At 47.6% G+C, this 21,961-nt stretch overlaps 1 protein-coding gene across 4 annotated transcripts in view; it reads left to right on the top strand.

The window, feature by feature from the left end:
- Nucleotides 1–6,171, top strand: part of Tunar (TCL1 upstream neural differentiation-associated RNA) — a 41,506-nt gene extending 35,335 nt beyond the window's left edge. For 2 of the 4 annotated variants that reach the window (XM_069997636.1, XM_069997637.1), the window contains 2 exons: nt 669–760; nt 4,093–6,171. In XM_069997636.1, the coding sequence (XP_069853737.1) occupies nt 669–760; nt 4,093–4,278 (278 nt within the window). In that variant the 3' untranslated portion in view covers nt 4,279–6,171. The remainder of the gene's footprint in view (nt 1–668; nt 761–4,092) is intronic. The other 2 variants (XM_069997639.1, XM_069997638.1) reach the window with 1 other exon arrangement.
- The last annotated feature ends 15,790 nt before the right edge of the window (nt 6,172–21,961 follow it).

Below are 21,961 nucleotides of genomic sequence, written 5' to 3'. Positions count from 1 at the left end.
CCCCCCAAAAAAAATCAGCTTTCCTTATCTCCAGTCAGTCCTCTCTAGCCCCCCTACCCAGCATTCCTGGCAGGCAGAAATGAGTGAGTACATGAATCTTCTACTCTAGTAGCAAGCTTTATGTCAGACATTGTCTGGCCTGCTTTTCACTTTTTGTTTGGTTTCATTCCTGTGCTCTCTTCTGTCTCGGCTGCGACCCTGGCGTTCGGGCTGATCTCTCAGCCTTTCTCCATCTTCCCCATCGCTGTACCCAGACGACAGCTGTGCCCCAGGAAGACTGTTCTGCTTTCCTCTTGTGCAGCCCTGCCTTCCTCCTGGGGGTCCGGCCGTCCTCCCACTATGGTTTCTATGGTGGCATCAAGCTGATGACCAAGCAGCAACCTAGAGACAACTCTTTTGGGTCAGAGGAGCCTCTGAGGGCCTCTGGCTTGTGACAGCATCTTAGAATGTAAACACAGCCAGCCTGACGGTCCCCCTCATTTCCTCCTGAGTCAGAGCTATCTCGGGTTAACTCAGGGAAGAGCTAAATTAAGCCTTGAAACCAAGCAGCCTCCATGACAGGCTCTTGGTTGTGCTTGAGTGGCTGCCATGATGGATCTTTGGTCCTCAGGGCGGCACTAACGACATCTCTTAAGACCGGCCTTGGCCCTCTGTTCCCTGCCCTGCAGAGACGGGAGATGCCACATCCCTCACAGCACCTGCTCGCTCGCTCGGCACAGCTTTCCTGGGCTCCTGCTCCATGCCGGCTCCATGTTTGGAGGTAGGGACTCCAAAGCTCCCGGATTCAGGGCTCCAAGTCTTGTGTAAGAACACAGAAGAGAAACAAGAGACCCCAGTGAAGAAGGGACTGGTGTGTGGCGAGACAGACGTGCAGGGTGGGACAGGGAGTGGATTTCGAAGGAACTGTATTCCTGAGCCGTAGACTCGGTGAAATGCAGGGCAGGGCTAGTCTTCATTTATTAACCAGCAAGCAGATGCTGCTGTAAAATAACTGTTTGCAGGTCTTTCCTAAAGCCCAAACACGTGCCCGGCCTGTGCCCTGGCATTTCATGTCCTGGGTGTTAGAGATAGACAATGGGAAATGCACCATTAAAAGCTTTCCATTTAAAGGAAGAGCTGTAGCTAGGAACCCAGAACCAAATGTGCATGCAGGCTGCAGTATTTAAGAAGAGCCGTTACAGCTGCAGTGGCTTTGAAACCCATCAGGACATGGGGTGGGTGGATGAGGATGGTTAGGAGTATAGTTCGGCTCAGGAAAGAAACCATGGGAGTGTGTGTGCTCACTGACCAGTTCTTTCAACTTGGCCCAATGTTGAAGATTCTCACAGGAAATAGAGACATACTTTTACCAGAAGTTGAATTCAAGAGCATTCACATCAGGGTAACTCATCCTTGGTAGAATGAACCCAATCATTGGAACAGGAAAGAATACTGCTCAAAATGAGAATGAGGGAGCCACCACTACACAAAAATCTTGGTTCACAGAATAACAGTGACAGAAAGGTCAGATTCATGAGAAAGTGTACCACGTGATTCCATTTATGGAAAAGTCAAATCTAGTGACACTGGCTGTAGTGGTCAGGCAGTGGGTGTCTGGGGGGAGAAAGGAGGGACAAGGCCTGACTGGGGCACGGGCGGGGGGGCACCCTGGGGTGTAGAAGGTTCCGTGTTTTGTTGTAGCCTTAGCAAAACACATGTATGGAGCCATTTGTGCAGTTTCCTGGATGTTTATTATAGATCACTCAGTGTTTTTAGGGAAGAAAAAAAGAGAAAGGCAACCAAAGAGATGCTTTCCCTAGCTGAGCTGTAGGGACAGGAATCCACTGGGAGTCTCTTTAGGACCACAGTTGTGCAGAAAAGAGACTTCCGGGAGCATATGGTTCGTTTACTTGTGCACACAGTGATGCTGTGCGATGCCTCTCATCTTCGTGAATGTGCTGGTCTCCCTTCACCCAGACATCTGTTCTCGTATGTTGCGTTGCAAGTCCTGAGTTGTCCTGCAAGATGTGACCCAAGCCAATCCCTTCAGGGCTTTGCGTTTGGGCCACGAGTCCATATTCCGGGATTCCCTGAGATCTCATGTGATCCCTACATTGGTCAGAGTTCTCTAGGGAAGGAGAACCAAGATGTGCACACGCAAGCATGTACACATACACACACAGATATACGCATGTATGTGTATATATACATACGTATGCGTATATATTCCTATGTGTTCATTTTACGTATATATGTGTATAATCTAAAGTATTGTGTAACATGTAATGCATCTGTGTGAAATGAACAGCTACCTATTAGACAGAATTGATTGGTGTGATTTTGGAGACCATCAGGTCCCAGGATCTGCATTTTCTTTGAAATGCCTCACAACCGAAGGTGGGTAGATAAGGCATGGGCAGGTGTGTGGTGAAGCAGCCTGGTAACAGGTGGAGGCTGAGGCAGCAAGGAGGGCCGTTTATAGGGTTCCTTCCAGTTTAAGGGCCAAGAGGAGCTGAGTAAAGTTTAAAGGTCAGAGTCCAAAGACAGGAAGACGCCCGTGTCCCAGCTTGAAGAGCGGGAAGGGTCGCTTACTCTGAGAAGTGTCCACCTTCTGTTCTCTTTGGGCTCTCAACTGATTGCATGAACCCCACTCCTACTGAGAGGGCTATCTGCTCTCCTCTGTTACCAATTCACATGCTAATCTCATCCAGATACGAACTCACAGACTCACCTACAATAACCTTTGGCCCAGTCTAGTTGACATATAAAGTTAATCATCACACCCTAAAGCATGAAAGCCTGTGGCTTACAAAGATGCACGACCCAGAAGTATAATCAAGAGGGTGGGTGGGTTCAGGCCTGTCCAGATCCCCACTGAAAATGTGCATTGATGCATTCTATGTATGGTTTGGATTAGTTATTGATAGGAAGAACTGCCCACTGTGGGCCCCCCACCTCCACATAGTCATGTTAACTACCTTAAAAAAAAAAAAAAAAAAAAAAAAAAAGCCAAGAGCTGGGTCTCCATGGGTCACATCCTAGCTACTCAGGAGGCTGAGATTTGAGGATTACAGTTTCAAGCCAGCTTAGGCAGGAAAGTCTTATTTCCAGTTAACCAGCAGAAAACCAGAGGTAGAGGTGTGGCTCAGGTGGGAGACTCAGCCTTGAGTGAAAAAGCTAAGGGACAGGTCAGCACTCAGGCCCCAGGTACAAGCCCAGTACCAGCAAAATAAACCCAAACAAACAATTTTGTTTTTTGAAAAATCATACTTACCAAAGAGTAACTGAAACATTCAGATAGAGTATAAAGAATAATGATTAATAAACACACAGACAAGTGCCCACCACCAAGCTTGGCAGACAGGAAGTGACACTCCCCACCATTCTACACTGCCCTGCCCTGCCCTAGAGAAAGCCACTGTCCTGAATTCTGTGTCACTCGTCTCCTGGCTTTTTATGGAAGTCCGAGTGTGCATGTGTGAACCAGGGTGCAACTTGGATTGTCGTGTTGTGAGACTTTACGAATGAAGTCGGGCCGCATGTGTTCCGCACTGAGATGCTCTTCCAGGCTGTCTTTGGGTAGCCACAGCCCTGCCATTTCGCTTTGTGGAATATTCCATGGCATGGCTCTGTGACCGGTCATTCTGTGTTGCCCACTGGGCAGACACAGCCAGGAGGCAAGATCTCACCTCTCTCCAGGTGCCCAGAAGCAGGGCTTCCTCTTGAGTGCACGCCTCTTCATTTCCCTAGGCAATGCCCAGAAGCCTTACTGGACAGTTATTCCAATACACATTCCTACTGAAGGCCCTGCCACTCTTGCGGTTCACTTCCCTGCACTGCAAGGGACTTCCCACCTGCCTTTGGGTCTTTGGGGCCTGTGCTGCTGTCCACGCCCTTCCTGCACCTATGGGGTGGCACACCTGGAGGGCATTGGCAGGAGCTCCCATAGTGTGAATGCTGTCTGCTATCGCTGTGTCTGCGATCGGGCAGGGGCAGGGGAGGGGAAGCCCCACAAAATGAGTTGAATAGTAGTCAGGTTAAACTTCAAGCGTCATCCCCCGGCCCCGGCGGGGACGCTGGGAAATGATCGTCCTACCTCTCTGCATTGTACAGGTTAGCCTGGCGAGGAAGATAAAGACATTTGCAACCAAGATGGTAATCACGAGTGGAAATGATGAAGACAGAGGAGGCCAAGAGAAAGAGAGTAAAGAGGAGAGTGTGCTGGCCATGCTGGGCATCATCGGGACCATCCTGAACCTGATCGTCATCATCTTCGTCTACATCTACACCACCCTGTGACAGGCCCCGGGGGCCCACAGAGGTCTCGCGATGGCTGCACCACCAGGCGCCCTGTGTGTCCACCAACCGGTGAGCTGGCACTGCGAGGCCTGAGCCCTCCACAGCTCTCCATCCATGCACCTCCGAACTTCCTAAAAAAAAGGTCACCCAACAAACTGATCCTGCCGCAAGGTGCAGACACTAAAGCACAATGAATCCAGCCAAACTCATTCAGGCCACAAGGAACTCAGCGTCTTTGGCACAGGGCCCGAGAGTGTGTGTGGAATTCCAGCCTTCGGCTCCAGCGGTGAGCGGATGGATGCAGAAATCCATCTTCCCAGAGCGCTGAGAAAATGAGCAGGGCAGATGCAGCTGGGCTGTGTGTCTCTGAGGACAGGCACTCCAGGGCAATCTGATGATCTGTTTAGTGCCGGAATCCACAGGGGCCGTTCGTTCACAGGTATCCCACCCATCAGGCTTGTCTGATACTGGGAGATAACTTATTTTTCTTTTACCATTGGCTTGACGTGTGTATCTGTTCATATCAAGGTTTATAAATATATATTTTTAATAAATGTGCTCTATTTTTTAGCATGAACCAAATACTTGGAGAGGCACTTCCGGACCCACGGTGATGGCCTTGATTTTATTTGCTTTGTTTCCTAACTTACTGAAGTTCTTTTCTGTCATCATTCTAGTCTTGTCTCATCTTCAGTCCTTTACCTCTGTACCTTTGTTCTCCCTCCTTCCTTCCCTCCTCTCTGTCTGTCTCTTTCTCTCATCCTAAGGACCTTTTTTCCCCCACACAATACCAGCCATGGTCTTGGTTGGTGCATGTTTTGAGACCGTTTTGTCAAGAGGCTTTTTGTCGTATATTGGAGATGTACAAGCGATCGTGGGCATGCAGGGCTTGGATACATTCTGTCTTTACTAAGAATGATGCATGAACCGGGGCTGAGTGACAGAGCAGCTTTGGGGAAAAAAATATATACATATATATTTTTTTTAAAGCAAGACTGTGGAGGGAAGACCCAGAGCATGGCTTCGTTCACAGATCGACTCGGATGGAACAGTCAGAATTTTCCTGACAGTGCTATTACTTCATTCTTGTTACCATGTGTTTCTCAGTTTTAGTTTCAGTAATGGTGAGGGGTGGGAGGAAGGGGTGGGGCTTGGCACGAGGGCCGCTTTCCTTCCCTAGGGAGACACCCGGCGCCAAAAGTCAGTGAGGTTTGAACAAAGTATTCCCTGTTGCCCTGGCTCCTTGAGGTGGGGCCTGGCCTGGCCACCGTGGATTGGTTTAGATGGTCAGGATTCCTTTTGCCACTGCCTGGTTGGATTTCAGTGACACCAAGGAGGTTCTCTGCCTCCAGATCTCTTCCCTCCCTCCTGAGACGCCACAGTCGGAGAGCCATTCCTTGGGCTCTGCCAATGCCCCTGAGCACCTGATTGGTCAGAAATCTTTTCCCCACCAGAGGTATATTTAATGCATACAGCGTGCTGGGCAGCACCCCCAGAAAAAGACAGGGGAGCTCCTGACAGGGCTTCTGAGGGAGTCAGGATTCCAACTCCGCTCTGTCTGCTCCCTTCCTCCAGTGATGGCCTGAGAAGGAGAGTGAAGAAATCACAGGAAAGGGGGTAAAGGCAGACAGATACCACTTTTGTGTTGCTGAGGGCCAGCTCTACACCCCTGTCTTCCTCTTGTCCCCCCAAAATTAAACACCCCGGAATTCCTTGACACTGGCAGAATATCATGCGATAGGAGCAGGAGATGAGAGAAGGCTGGTTGGAGAGGGGAGGGAACGAGGGAGTGCCGGGGAAAGGGGCTGCCTAACAGCTTGTGTGATTCTTGAAGGATTGTATGAAATTCTGATCAGTGCACAGAGTAAACAATAAAGGCGCAATGGAAACAAACCCACTGCTGTTTTCTCTGACTTCCTTTCTGCCCCTGTGCCTCTTCCCCAGTGGTCGGGATGCTGCTCGCCTCCCCTGACCAGCCGCCTCTCCCCTGCCGCACGGCGGGTATCTCCTTCCTGCTCTCATGGAGTGGAGACTGCACGGAGCAGGCTTATAGTTTCCCCAGGTTGCCACAATTCCTGGGTCTAAGTCGACCTTTAAGTGTACTCAGCCCAGCGCTGGCCAACAGCGGCAGGACTTGACTGGTCACCGAAGTCATAGGCTTGAACCCACACTTTCCACTGCCCCTGGGAAATGAGCTACCCTTCCTTATGAGATCAGGTGAAGCTAAGGGAGAATTACAGAAAGGCTAGGGGCAGCTAGACAAAGATCCAGCCCCGGCAGACAATGGCCTTTTCTCCTAAGTGTCTTAGGAGGCAACACTGGTGGCCTGGGAAGAGAAGAAACTGTGTCTCTTCTTTTTCTCCCGAGGACCTTGGAGCAGAGCCTTACAGGGAGGGGGGAGGGGGGAGGGGGCGCGGAGAGCGCTCATCCATCCAACCAGATGTGAGAACACCTGACTCGATGTGAGACTGGCCCCAGAGATGGAAATGGGGGAGATGCAGCGTTCTGCTGAGGATGTTGGATTTCTGGGTCCCTTTCTCATTTGCTCCCAGAAGTCTGTGCTCTCTGTGTCCAGAAAGCAGGTGGGCAGGACCTCAGATGGCTTAAAGCAGCCCTCCCAATCAGAATGCTCGTGGGGGGGGGGGGGCGGGGAGAGGGGTTATTCTGACCCACTGGTAGCCAAGAAGCTGTTTGTATCTTCTTTGGCAGCTTAACCCTCACTTCCAAATAAACTTTGCCTCTTCTCCCACTTCACTTGCCTCCTAGTTCTGTATTTGGCAGAAAATAAAAAGGACCCCAGACTCCTAGATGCCATCAACTTGACTCCTGAGCTCTCAGAATTTCTGTACCTTGCCCCTAAGCCATCCGCACCAAGTGTGGTCCAGGCTTTGGCTGGGAGACCTGAGGAGGCCGGGGGCTAGTTGGGTCTCATCTCGAACACACAGCTTCCCATCGGCCCAGTTACCTCTTGATCACAACACAGCTGCCCTGGAGGAGAGAGGCTGATTGGTTGTTTTACCTCCACCCCAGCAGGGCAACTTCGAAAGCACAGGTACGTCCTGGCCGTAGGGTCAGCTAAACCATCAGCATAGCCTGGTGGCTTCAAGCTGCCAGGTGCTCTGCCCTATGGAAGGGACCCTGTGGTTCTGAGTCCCAGCTCTGCCTCTTCCTCTCGGAATGCCCAGGGGTACCCCACCAGCCCTGTGAGTCTCAGATCTGTGTCAGGATGAGACCTGGAAGCCCTTGGTAAGAGCCCAGGGGAAGGGTGCTCTCTGTGCCCTGTGGAGGCAGTTGGGGAGCTATGGGGCATCAATGCAAGAATTTGTATGTGTCTAATGTCATTGTCACTGAACTGACTAGAAGGTACAACTCAGAAAATGAGTTCACTATGCCAAAGCCTGGGACTAGAGACACGCAGTGGGCTATTTAGCCTGAACCCCAGATCTCCCAGCCTTCATCTTTTTCTTTGTCAGTCCTAGGGCTTGAACTCTGGGCCTGGGCACTGTCCCTCAGCTCTTCAGCTCAAGGCTAGTGCTCTACCACTTGAGCCACAGCTCCACTTCCGGCTTTCTGATGGTTAATTGGAGATAAGAGTCTCACAGACTTTCCTTGCCCAGGCTGGCCTTGAGCCACAATCCTCAAATCTCAGCTTCCTGAGTAGCTAGGATTATAGGCGTGAGCCACAGGCGCCTGGCCTTACCAGCCTTGATCTTTGATGCAAAGGTATGTAACCTCAAATAGGGAGCTCCCGGGACCCAGAGGACTCCTTGAGGACTTGCAAGTTCATTGGGAGGCGTCTGTTTAAGTCCAACAGCTTGAAGTTACAATTTGTGGCTAATAGGAGTTGGGAGAGAACTGGGCCACAAGGCCTTGTCCTCGGGAATGTGGTGCCCCCACTCATTCCAAGGACACAGCTTGCAGCCCCTACCCTCCTCACCTCAGTCCCTGGGATGAGAGAATGCAGTGTGCCTGCCTGCAGAGAGCCTCCCTCTGCCGGTCAGAAGAAATCGCCAAATAGTGCATGAGCCACAGACCAGGCGGCCTGTGTGTGTGCGTGGGAAGACCGTTTTCTCTGACAGTTAAAATTTCCATTGCCATCTAGTGCACACACTCTAGTTCACTGGCTTTCAGCGGACAACATCCCATGTTCCTATCACTTGATGGTTCCAAAGGTTTTCTGGGTCACTTCCTGGAGTAGATTTCCCCATAACACAATGGACTGACTATCACAATGTATAAACATGGCCTTGTGCTCCGAACAGCTGTTTTTATTAGAATTATGGACACACTGATAGGGCTGCATGGGATGGTATGTAGACAGACTGTCATAAGCCTGGCTAATGTAGGCAGTTAGGTAGACAGGAGCAGGAAGGAGGAAATGCCCCAGGCTGCACGATTCCATTCTAACTCCCAGATGGCCCCACCCTGGCCCAGCCATGAACAATCAGCTGTATCAAGGTTTAAGCCAAGAAAGGCAAAGAGGATCCAATGCACTGGTCTATGCCTTCCCATGCTCAGGCCTCTGCAAGGGGAGGACCTCAGGTTTGTGACACCTCGCAGTGCCATTGGATTGGATAAAACCCCAAGTGCGGACACACACATACACACACACACACACACACACACACACACACACACACACACACAGCTTCCACACAGCCAGTTCTGTCCTCACCTGAACCACCCACCTCCACACTCTAGATGTAATAAATCACTGCTTGGCTAATAAATCACTCCTTGCTATCTTTCTATACTTCATGGTCCTGTTGTGTGCTTGGAGCAGCATTCTAATCTTAGACATTGTATTCAAGAACCAAGAAAGTAAAAGGCAGACATCAGTGACAGCCTCCCTTCTGTCTCACTGTGGAGCATTAAGATCTTGTCGGTGTTCTGCTGTGACTCTAAGCCTTACTCTTTAAAGAATTCCAAGCTTGGGACACATTCCCCAAAGATCACTTAGGCCTCAGCTGTCCCTTAGGGCAAGCTGCAAACATAGGTCACCATGTCCTGGGGTGCTCATCACAGTGTACATCCTGGATGGTGCAACAGCTCACACTTGTAATACTAGCTACTGGGAAGATAGAGATCCCAAGAATTGTGATTTGAGGCCTTCCTGGGCAAAAAGTTCACTATGTCCCATCTCAACCAATCGCTGGGTGTGATGGCCCATGCCTGTCTTCCCAGCTATGCATGAAGCATAAACAGGAGCGTTACAGTTCAGGCTGGCCAAGGCATAAACATAAGACCCTATCTCAAAAATAACTGAAGCACCTCTGCACATCACATTTACAAAAACAAAATAAAATATTTTTTAAGTAACTGAAGCACACAGGAATGGGGTCATGTCTCAGGTGGCAGAGCACCTACCTAATAAGTGCAAGGCCCCAGGTTCAAACCCCAGTACAATTTTTAAAGCATGCACATGCTCAGGTGTCAGCTGTGGGCCACTGGTTGGTGGCGCTAGAGCAGGACCCTCTGGGGGTGTTTTTGATGGAATCCAGTTTGACCTGGGCCAGGAGCCTGATCCAAGAAGGCAGCACTCTGTGGTTGCAGTCACCTCTTTTCACCTTGGTCTCCTCATCTTTAGAAAGGTGCTACTACCCAGCCCGCAGGTCATTGTGAAGGCTCAGGGGTCATGATCAATAAAAATACAGTTCCCAGAAGAATGCACATGTGCTGCTGTTGGCAACCAGTGTGCAACCCAGATAGGCAAATCAGGAGCTTGTCCAGCTAGGCACATGATCTTATTCATTCTCCCCCTATTTCTTTCTCTTTCTCTCTCTCCCTCCCTCCCTTCCCTTCCTTCCTCTTCCCCTCCTTAGCTTCCTGTTTCCTCCTTCTCTCTCCTTTCCTCCTCTCCTTCCTTCTGCCCCCACTCCTCCCTTCCTTTCTCCATCTCTTCCCTCTCTCTCCTGAGTCCTCCCTCCACCCTCCTTGAGTTGTTTGTTTTCCCTTCCTGGGAAGGCCACTGCCACCCTTCCTCACCTTGGGCTCTACTTTCCATCACTGCCTGCAGAGCACCCAAACCCCACCCATCTCCCTGTCTCATTGCTCTCCACAGAAACAATCCATTGACCAGCTAAACCCTTTCATAACACTTCCAGGCCCAGATTGACTAAGATAAAGTCACACACTGGGGCAGGGGACAAGGGGAAGCTCAGGGATGGCCTTTCTGATTCTTCTTCCTGGAACTCTCTTAAAGACCCCACAGCCCCCACCTCACCACAAGCAGGACTGCTGTAGAAATACCACTTGTGCGCTAGAAAGTTCTCTGACACACCTGTGCGATGGTTCTTCCTCTGCGGGAAGCAGATGGAATGAACACGGGACACAAAACTTCAGGTGTCTCTCTAGATGATGAGCTATTTGTTGCCATGAGAACCAAGATCCTATATCGCTAACTTTTCTCAGGAACGACTGTTGAGAGATGTAACTTCTTTGCTTCTCCCACTTCTGGTAGAGAACAGTGAGAAAACTTCTAGAATGAGATCAGAGACATGCCTGGACAGCTTCATGAAAAGACATTCTGTGAAAGGTGAGTTCTCCCTGCCTGGACAGCAGCCCCCACGCATGCAGAGATTCATCCAAACTCAAACACACCAGCAAGCAGTCGTTCAGACAATGGAAGCAGCTAAGTGCAGAAAGCAGTGGACAATCGTTGGGTAATGCTTAGTATTGTAATCAAACAAAATGAAAGGAAAAGTGCTTTTTATAGGATTGCTGGATCATGGTCTTGATTAGATGTTGTCTTGGATTCTTTGTGTCTTGAACAAAGAATTGTACAAAACACACAGGAGTAATGAGAGAAGCACAGATTGACTGGAGTGAAAGTAAAGTGGGAATGCACACCACAAAGCAAGAGCAGGACTAAGCGAAGCAGCTCAAAGACCCAGGCACCTGGAACAATTTGACATTAGTTTAGGCTGAGAGGAGGGAGCTCTTTGTGATGAGTAATTTTGAGTGGCTGGTGGTGGTTACTTGACAGTTTAATAACTGTACATGCCATTCCCACAAACCATTCTGTTACAATGAAGTTAATATATGCAGTAATAAACATAAGGCCTTAATTAGGGGTCTTTCCAGAAAGTTCATGTAAGGACAACTAAGCACAGTATTGCACATGGGGCATTACAGGGACTCTTGTTTTGCTGTGCAAGTGCTTTGTTACTGGGATGTGATAACTGTCTGACCCAAAGGACATTTATCAGTACCTTTTGATGATAATAAACTGGAGAATTGGGATGGGTCTTGGGTGGTCCTTAGCAAAGCCTGCCCATCAGAAATGTGAATGCAAGTCTCTGAGCCATGGCTGGGCAGATCAACTATGTTTAGATGTGTTTGGAGCACCAGTAAGCCAGCCACAACTACTCTGGGATACATGGCCAATCTTACCCGTGCCCATGGCAGCTGCCGACCCAGTTTTATCTGCCTGCCTCAGTGGCATCTGCCCTACTGAGATTAAAAGAATTAACGTTAGAAAAGTACAAAGAGGTGAGTCATCACAACTTCTGACAAGATCTGAAGGCTGCCCTTCACATCTCCCTCATCTCTAAGTGTAATTGTTCTCTCAACCAGAAAGGGACCACAAAGGCCCAGGAGGAGGCTGTCCATCCATGTGGACCAGCCATGAATCAGAGCTCCAAAGACACCGGCAGCCACTCATCTCAGAGGCCTCCAGCTGGGAAAGGCTCATTCAGGCACCATATTCCAGCATAACTGTGGCGGGCTTACTGGCCTTCCACTGGAGTCCACGCACGGCTGGCCTGCCCAAACATCAGTCAGAGGCTTCTAGTCCTGTTTCTTGGAGTGGAAGCTACAATGCACTGTCCTTTCCCCTGGTGATCATCGCCCACTCCTCACCATCAAAGCACCATTCTCCAACCTTTGGGGTCATTACCAGATCATACTTGGGACCTTCCTGATAACTCTGTTCCTGGTTCTGAGGAGTCTGCATCAGCCTCTGCTGTTGGGCTTGGGGTTCTGACAACCTCAGACTGCCTCGGTATTAAAGAGTCACACAAACCCATCTACCAGGGCTGGCCAAGTTCGATGTTGGTCTGGCCACCCACGCATCCTGTCCTCACCGAGGATATTTATAAATATGTGCAGAAAGCCCTGTCTTTCATTCTTCACCAAGAACCCCAGTCTCTTTCCCTAAGGACCAAGAAATCACCCAAAAATGAAAATGAGCTTTGGAACCTGAAAACCTGTGTTTGAGTCCTCTCCTTTTCTTGCCATGAGTTCTGGCCTCTCAGTGCTGTGTGCTATTATTGTGAGAACCAAGGGATGCTTCTATTAGCTGTTAATCACAGCACATTGAAAGACAAGGGTCAGAAATTTCTATTTAGTTTTTTACTAGTAAATAATAAGACTCTGATTTGATAATGTCTCAAGATCCTTTTACTGTTAAAATCCAGTGTAACTTCATGTGAGTTGGTTGCATACTCTTTCTAGATGAAAAACTAGATATGACAGACTTGGAAAGTCAGTGCCTATTGAAAGGAGAGTCTAATGAGTTCTTCATCAGAGGTTTGAGGTTTGAACACTGTTTTCTATCCTCAAAGAAAACAAGCAGAAAAATGGTTATAAAGAAGGAAAAGATGAATGTTAGGAGAAACGTCACAGGACAGGAGATTTTGCGGGTCCTTGTAAAGATGGAATCTGCACAACTGCCTTTGGGGTTCAGGTGATCCTCAAATGCATCTTGGTGGAATGGGTGGAGAATGAGGGAACCGTCATTCACCTACTACTGGGAATTAGCCACCCCACCCCCACCCTGTATCAACTCCTGGCAGGGCTCACCATCCCTTCGCTGCAGGAGGAGTCAGAGATGTGAACATGGCTGCTGGCAGGGCTCTCATCACACTCTGGATCTGCACCCGGGGAAATGATACACGGTTATGCAGAGATTGTCAGACAATAGGAGTATGGGAACAATTTCCAGTGCATTGTGTGAAGCCAACATTACCTAAGAACCCAAATCAGATAATATTTTTTTTTCTTTAAAAACAAATTCAGTAACCGGGCCTTGGTGGCTCTCATCCCACCAATGAGATATAAGGGTCGAGGTTTGAAGCAGGAAAGTTCGAGAGACCCCCGAACTGGGAGTGGAGCTGTGGCTCAAAGCAGTAGAGCTTTGGTCAGGAAAGTTCAGGATAGTGCCCAAGCCCTGAGATCAAGCCCCACAATGACAAAAAAAAAAAAAAAAAAAAAACCACCCCACAACACAATAGTTGATTATCTCAAATGAGTTTCAAATAAGCAAATCATACTTAACAGTATATAAATAGAATAGTACATTATGATAAAGAGAGGTTTATCATAGAAATGCAAGGCTGATTTAACAGTAAAAAGCAACCAATGTAGCTTACCACCTTACTAGAGTAAATCTGGAAAGTATAAGACCATCACAATAGGTGCAGAAAAGGCATCTGGAAATCTAAAACCTATTCATGGTTTTTTTTTAATTCTTATAGAATGAAGAATACAAATTATACTCCTCATAGTTGAATGGTTCAAATGTGTTAAATATCTTCTCATAAAAACTCTAGTTAAAATTATACACACTGGATTAAAAAACCCTAAATGTTTCCCCCCTCAAAATTGGAGACAACTTGCTAATGCCAAATTGTGAGTCAATGAAGAATAAATTTAAAAAATAGGTATGTACAAAGTTCATACATAAAACATTATACTATTGCTGAGAAACTTTCTAAAGAGCTGAATAATGGGTTATAGATCATATTCATGGACCAGAATATTTAATACAGTTCTCAGCTCTTTTCCTAAATTCTATTCATGTAGTTATATACATGAAATCTCAGCTGCCAGTGTTGTTTGATTCTGAGGTGATTCTAAAGTGTATACCTAGCAAGTAACAGCCAAGATGGCATTTTTCTTTTTTTGGTGTCAGTTCTGGAGCTTGAACTCAGGGCCTGAATGCTGCTCTTGAGTTTTTGTGCACAGGGTAGTGCTTTACCAATTGAGTCACCACTCCACTTTCAGATTCTTGGTGTTTAATTGGAGTTAAAAGTCTCACAGTTTCCTAACTGGATTGACTTCAAACTGTGATCCTCAGGTCTCAGCTTCCTGAGTAGCTAGAATTATAGGTGTGAACCTTGGTACTTGACTCAAGATGGCTCTGTGTGTGTGTGTGTGTGTGTGTGTGTGTGTGTGTGTGTGTGTGTGTGTGTGTGTGTGTGTGTGTGTGTGTGTGCTGATCTTGTGGCTTGAACTCAGGGTCTGGGTGCTGTGCTGAGGTTTTGTGCTCAGAAGGCTAGTACTCTACCAATTGAGCCACACCTCCACTTCTGGCTTTTTTTTTTTTTTGGTGATTAATTAGAGATAAGAGTGTCACAGACTGTCCTGCGGGTCTGGCTTGGAACTATAGACCTTAGATTTCAGCCTCCTGAATAGCTAGAAGAACAGAGCCTATGAACTTATTCCATTAAATTTCAAAGCTGCAAGAAACAAGATATTGTGGTCTAGATGCTGCTTCCGGTAGAAATGTCCAGAAATAAACTCACCCCTAGTTAGGCAATATATTTTAGCAAAGGTTCTAATGCAATGTAATAGGAAAACAGAAGACTCTTTCAAGAAACAGTGATTGAAAACTTGAGAAAAATTTGGGGGGTGGGGTGTTAAATTTAAATCTTTAATATTAAATTTTTTTACCTCACACTATATACTGAATTAATTTGAAATGGGCCAAAGACCAGTGTCAAAGCTACATTTATAAAGCTGCTGTAGGAAAATACAAGGAAATATCTACCACACCCTGAGCTAAAAAAAGGTTTCCTAGATAGGATACAGAAAACACTCATTAACAATAAAGTGATGTTACAGTTCATTAAATTTATAACCTCTCCTCAGCAAAGGCTGGAAATGTAGCTCAGTGGTAACATCACTTACTCAGCCTGGGCAAGGTCTTAAGTTTGACCCCAGGACTGGAAAAAGGAAAAAAATCTGTTCATCAAAAGACATAATTAGGGCTGGACTGTTCACAATAGCTAGGATATGGAAACAACCCAGATGCCCCACCACAGATGAATGGATCCAAAAATTGTGGTATCTATACACAATGGAATATTAGGCAGCCATTAGAAATGACAAAATAATGGCATTTGCAGGGAAATGGATGGAGCTAGAAGGAATCATGTTGAACGAGGTAAGCCAAGAACGAAGAGACAAATGGTACATGGTCTCCCTGATAAGTGGATGCTAAATCCAAAATGTTAGGTGATACGACAAAACTAACAGGACTTAAGAAACAAAGAACTCCCACTCATCTGGTTGAACCACTACTAAATATCCCCATGCTGCTGATCACATATATGGTATATAACATGTGAACACCATTATATGTTACAGACTGTGATAGACAATTTGCTCCAGGAAAGTTAGAATGAACTTGTGACTTTAAATGAGCATCATTATTCCACAATACTGTGAAATTCCAGAAATTATGTAATCACTTAATCACAATCAAAAAAAAAAAAAAAAAAAAGAACCTCGGGGAAGGTAGGGAGGGAGGGGATGGTAGGGGGAAAACAATGGAGGGGGTAACAATGTTCAAGAGGAAGTGTACTCATTACCTCACTCATGTAACGGTAACCCTCTGTATAGTATCTTTACAATAAAAAAAAAAAGACATAATTAGGGCTGGGTGCCAGTGGCTCACACCTGTAATTCTAGCTACTCAAGAGGCTGAGATCTGAGGATCGCAGTTCAGAGTTAGCCTGAGCAGGAAAGTCCATGAGACTCTTACCTCCAATGAACCACCAGAAAACCAGAAATCATTCTGTGGCTCAAAGTGGTAGAACACTAGCCTTGAGCAAAAGAACTCAGAGACAGTGTGCTGGCTCTGAGTTCAAGCCCCACGACTGACCAAAAACAACAACAACAAAAAAAATCTTACAGAATTAGGAAGCAAATAGTCATGATATGAACTGGAAGAAACATTTATCTGACAAATGACTTGCAATCAGAATATGGAACTTTCTTATATAATTCAATAATAGAAAGACAACCAAATTTTTTAAGGAAGCAAAAGTCTTGAACAAACATTCCACAAAGGCAGTTAAACAAATGACCAGTCGTCAGATGAAAGCATCATGTATCACCAGAAAAAAATGCCAGCCACACACTCAGGTCTTGAATAAAGTTCTTGCATCCTATTTGTGTCTTCCAAGTCTCCAAAAATATTTGGGAGGAGCTGGAAAAGTGTCACGCCGCAGCTCAAGGCCCAGACAGTTTTAAAATTCAGGGGGTAAGTCTTATTATACATATTCTTTCAAAGAAGAATTCACATTGTCCTGTGTGTTTGAAATCAGAGTAAGAAGTTTACAAGACAGGCTCAAAACTCAAAGTAAATACAATGTGTTCCTAACTCAATATCCCAGTCGCCAGAGAGCAACAAGCTCACAGACCACCCAGGTTCACCTGATAGAAAGCCACGTGGGATGGAGGGAAAGTCAGACTGGAAAGGGTCAGTAGTATTAGCTGGCAGTGGGTAGAATGATTTTACTTTTATGTAGATCTCTGTGAACACACATCTCTGTCCACAGTTCAGCAAGACTTGTTCAGCAACAGGTACTACCAGTTCATGGTTAATCTGCTATTGTACCTTGTAGTGGTCACCCAAAATCTGTTTTCAAAACTAGTGGAATAGAACTAATAAGCAAAAGCATCTCAGGTGGATCAACACAGGGACTTCCACACTGGACCACATTATTTGATTCCTTGCTGAAAAAGAAAGCTGGTTTTGACAAAGTGAAAGCTAGACTCAATAGGATGCAGAGAGAAATCAGAGTCCCCAGAATTCAAGAGAATTACATCCATTCCTGAGCCAGGACCCTAGAACTAAATGAAAAAAGAGAAAAGCAAAGCGAAGGGAGGTAAAAAGAGTTTGCATTATTTGTCATCGAAACAGCCCAATCTAATTTGTCTACATGGAATCATTTCTCTCTCTGTCAGAGATTGAAGACTCCTGAGAAGCCCACTCTACAATCTCCTTCCAGCATGTTGATTTCCTTCCCCGTTATTGCTCGATGGCCTGGGACTCCCCTCAGCGCCAGAACCCATGAATAAATGGGCTACTCCATCCAGGGACATTTTCAGCATCCTCCATCCCTAGCCCTTACATTTTCCAGTTGGGGAAGCAGGCCCAGGAGAAAATGACTAGCTAGAGAGTTACCTGCCTCACTTACTACATCGTACCACGGAAGGCAGCAGATGCCAGCTCCTCCTCTGCAGGCTGCCCGTGACCGCAGCCAGGCACTCTGCAGAAGACATGGCTCCTGTGCTCCTGGTGTCCACGGAAGGGCGCCACTCTGTCCTGCCAAGTCATGTGCTATATTTGTTTTCCTAATTAACAGCTGGGTCTGAGGTTCTATGCCCTGGGAACCTTTGCCCAAATGGAGTTTATATTGGCTTTGTCTGTCTGGCATGCAGCCTGCTGGGTACACACACACACAAAAACAGATCTGTTCCAAAACACAGACATACGTCAAATGCTCCCAATACCTATCCATGGCTACCGTTCCAAATGGTTGGTGTAAGTATTGTGTACATGGTTGTGGCACAGTGAGGGTGAGGCTTGGGGCAGTGTGTGAGAGGGAGGGCTGGGGTAAGGCCAGCAGAACAGAATTCAAGGGCCATGGGAAGGAGCTGTAACTAATCAGGAGATGGTGTGGCACCCTGATTGAGAGCAAAGTGCCAGAGTTCAACTCTCTACAAATCCTAGCCTTACTACTTACTTACCAGAAGACCTAGGCAAGGCCCTCAAGTTTTTGAGATTTAATCACCTTCCCCATGGAGTGTAAGTGTTAAGAACAGAATGTGCTAATTGGGACAAATGAATTTGTACATGTGTGAATGACCAGGAACCGTGGTCTGTGACCTGTTCTATCTCATCCATGGCGCTACAGGGTTCTGTGCAGGACACGGCCTTGGCACATCCATGGCCCCAGGTGCAGTGAGTTCACTCTGGTGTGGTGAGTTCACACTGGTAGATGGGTTCACACAGTGTGGTGAGTTCACACATGGCAGTGAGTTCACACTTCTGTGGTAAGTTCACACTGGTTAATGAGTTCACATTGGCACAGTGAGTTCACACTGGTATTATGAGTTCACGCTGGCAGGGTGAGTCCACACTGGTGAGGTGAGTTCACACTGGTTCACACTGGGGCTGTGAATTCACACTGGTACAATGAGCTCACAGGCCTTTGGAGGAGGAAATGGAGACTTGAACCCCAGCACTCGACCACCTGGGCAAACTGCCCAACTCCCCATCCGCCACTGTGGTCTGCCCTAGGCAACAGCCCAACCCTTATAACCTTCCTCACCACAGGAAGTCAAAAAATCACACAGTGTGTGTCTACGATGGAACAGAATGGATTCATGGGAATTGAGATAGCCTCTTCCTCACACTGAGGGCCACACAGGGCTACATGGAGCTAAACAAGGACCCCGATGAGAGGAAATGACTCACACAGGGGTCTCCTGACAGTAGAAAGGAGGCAACGCAGAGATAGATGGGGTCCTAAGGACACGTACTGAGCGGATTGACATTTGGCACAAACCAAAGGAAGTGTCCATGTACGTGAGGAGTGCCTTCAGAATTTGCCAGAGCACAGGAAGTGTGTTTCTGGTGGACTGGGTGGTGACAGCGGAGTGCCACAAGAGCCCACTCCCCTCCCCTGTGCTCCTTCCTGCTCAGGATGGCCACTTGGGGGCAACAAAGCCCTGCCCAGCTCGGACAGGGTGAGGGGCAGCCAGAGGAAGCACACATGCTGTGTGGTCCAGGGGACTGGAGGTCAGAGGCCCTACACCCTAAGGCAGGGCAGAACCTCTGAAGCAGCCATTGAAGCGTCCTCTGGGGGGAAGAACCAGCCCGAGATGCCTTCTAGGCTCTTCTTTACCTCCACCTGAATTGGAAAACTTGAATGGAGTTGAAAGAGAGCAAGATAACCATGACCTGCTGGCTTCATCCATTTTGTAAGTCAGTGCTGGGTCATCTGGGCAGGGACTGGACCCTTCTGTCTGTTTCTGGACTCCAAAACACTTCCTTGTTGGCTCTGATTGGTATAGGTGGGCTGGGGTTCAGAGGTCATTTCCTGTCACTCCTCCTTCCAAGTTGTTTGAAAAACAACTCTGAGAGGGTGAAGCCAGCTGATCACACAGTCACTTGGGTATGGAAGGTGCTGTTTCAAAGGCCTGGACAAGAAAAGGGAAATGTGATAGAAGGATGCCCCACCTCAGGACAAGTAATGGAGCCAGAGATTTTTGCCTGTAGCACAAAGTGGGGAAGAAGGGTCCAGTCCCCCTAATCCAGAAAGAGTAGCTGTGTGAGGGGCTGCTCTGCTGGGAGGGGGGTGGCAGGGAGGAGCCAATCTATAGCAGTGCGGCAGGGAGGGATGCATTGGGGGGCCTGGACAGCACATCCCTCCCCTCCCACCCCCTCCTCAGGCTGGCATTTCCCATTGATTGAACCATCTGGAAACCCAAGGACAGAAGCTTGTGTTGGTAGTCCATGAGGGGCCAAGAGGGAGGCCCTGGGGAAGAGTGGATCTCAGGGACTAGTGGAAGATTCCAGCACACATGACTTCTTAGACCTGGATCCTCATGGGCTCAATTCTTAGCCGGCTGCCTGCCACAAATTAGGTGCTCAGGAAATGCTTATTGAGTTGAATTGATTTGCAACTGCCTGACAGAAACTGGCTGCAACCACCAGGTACCAATCGATTTTCTTTGCCAGCTCATAACTTGCCTTTTGTAGAAGGAGAGGCAGACACAACCCAGCTGCACATGTCCAAGGCCATGGGAGATTCTCTGCCTAGGGTTCATGGAAAGATGCAATGTTAGGATTCTGGGCAGCAGCTGCCTTCCCTGTTGACCGCTGCTTCATTCAGGGAGGCTCTGCGTAAAGCTGAGAGATAACATCACTGTACATTGACTCAGTGCCTGCAAAGCTTCCATGGGAAACAATCCAGAGACCTCCCCTTCCTCTGCAGGAAAGCGAGTTTTACCTTCTCCACAGTGAGACATGACAGTGTTTTATTCTATCTGTCATGGAAGCTGACAGAGATGAGAAACCTCATAACCAGGCACCTAGATGATGATATTGGCACTGGTGGTGATGATGGTGGTGGTGATGATGGTGGTGGTGATGATAGTGGTGGTGATGATGACAGTGGTGGAAATAGTATTAATATTAATGGGGGCTGTTGATGATGTAAATGGTCATAGTGGTGATGGTGGTGGTGTTGGTACTCTACAGTTCTTAGGACCATAGGACCAGTGGGAGGAAAGATCACCTGCACATCCAGCTACTATGCAGCCAGTTCTTGAAGCTACATGAAGATAGGGAAAACACAAAACACAGAATGGGGCAGGCAGGATTACAGAGAACAGACAAGTCCGAGAGCAATGGATGGTGTGGAGAAAGTTGTGCAAAAAAGGAAAGCTGGAGCCTGCTATAGCAAACTCTGGACATTATCTTTTCTTTTCTTTTCTTATCTTTTCTTTTCTTTTTGTTCTTTTCTTTTTTGTTGTTCCTGGGATTTGAACTTAACAGCTTCACACATGCTAGGCAGGTGCTCTGCTACTTGAGCTATATGCCTCCACCCTACTCGAACATGAATGAGCCAAGGCTCTGCTCAGTTCATAAGGGAGATACATGGATGGATTTCAGGTGTAAAATATTTTAGGTGTACAATAGGCACCTCTCTGGTTGGCAGGAGTGTGCGAGGCACAATGAAAAAAGTAGAAGTTGGGCTGGGGATATAAGACCATCCAGAGCTCAGGCAGAGGTGAGAAGAGCTGAGCCTTTAGACCAGGACCAGGTAAGAATAGAAGTCTCAAAGGATGTGAGAGAGCCCACAGTAGCCCTGAAAACCCCCTAGCGAGCCCTCCACACACCATCTGAACAATAACACTGGACAAAGCCTTCCATTTCATGGTACTGAGGTTAGATACAACAGCCAGGGAGGGATTCGTGTTCTTAGAAAAGAGACCTCTGGGAGCTAAGGAGCCTCATCCTACATGGGACATTACCTGGAAGTCACCGTTGATGAGAAACAGATTCTCACCATATCCAGAGTTTTCCAAGGTCTGGGTCTTGGACTTCCTAGTCTCCAGAACCGCGAGAAATAAATATTAGCGGTCTGAGCCACCTAATCCATGACATTCATGTGTTTCAGCTGTCCTAAATTCTTACTGGCGCCCCCTGCAGGCACTCACAGGTTGTGCACAGGGGCTTCCGTGGAATTCCCACAGACCCTCCTCTGAGGTGCTGCTACATCATTTATTCATTCATCCGACATCTGAGAAGCATCTGGGCTTCCCAGGCACCGTGCTGGGTTAGGGTACCCAGAGATGACTGTGACATGTTCTCTTACCATGAGGAAAAGTCAACTCACAGTCTAGCTGAGAGATTTCCCACTACCCAAGATGCTTCACTCTACCCAGAGCAAGATGGGAAGTGATGGAGCTCCTCCTAGAAGACACACAAAAATGAGAACACATTGGCCAAGGAGTGGAAGGCACGGCACGCTATGCAGAGGAACCTTAAACAAAAGGTGCCAAAAGGAGAGGAGATCGGTTGTCTCCAGCCCCAGCGCAGACCTAGTGGACATGTGCCAAGACATATGCTCTCATTTCTTTCTGTCACTGTCTGGTAGCA

The sequence above is a fragment of the Dipodomys merriami genome, unplaced genomic scaffold (assembly GCF_024711535.1).
Source record: "Dipodomys merriami isolate MVZ:Mamm:240054 unplaced genomic scaffold, mDipMer1.0.p SCAF_50, whole genome shotgun sequence".
NCBI lineage: Eukaryota > Metazoa > Chordata > Mammalia > Rodentia > Heteromyidae > Dipodomys > Dipodomys merriami.
Note: the sequence above shows the minus strand (reverse complement) of the source record. Positions and strands in the feature narration are given on the sequence as shown.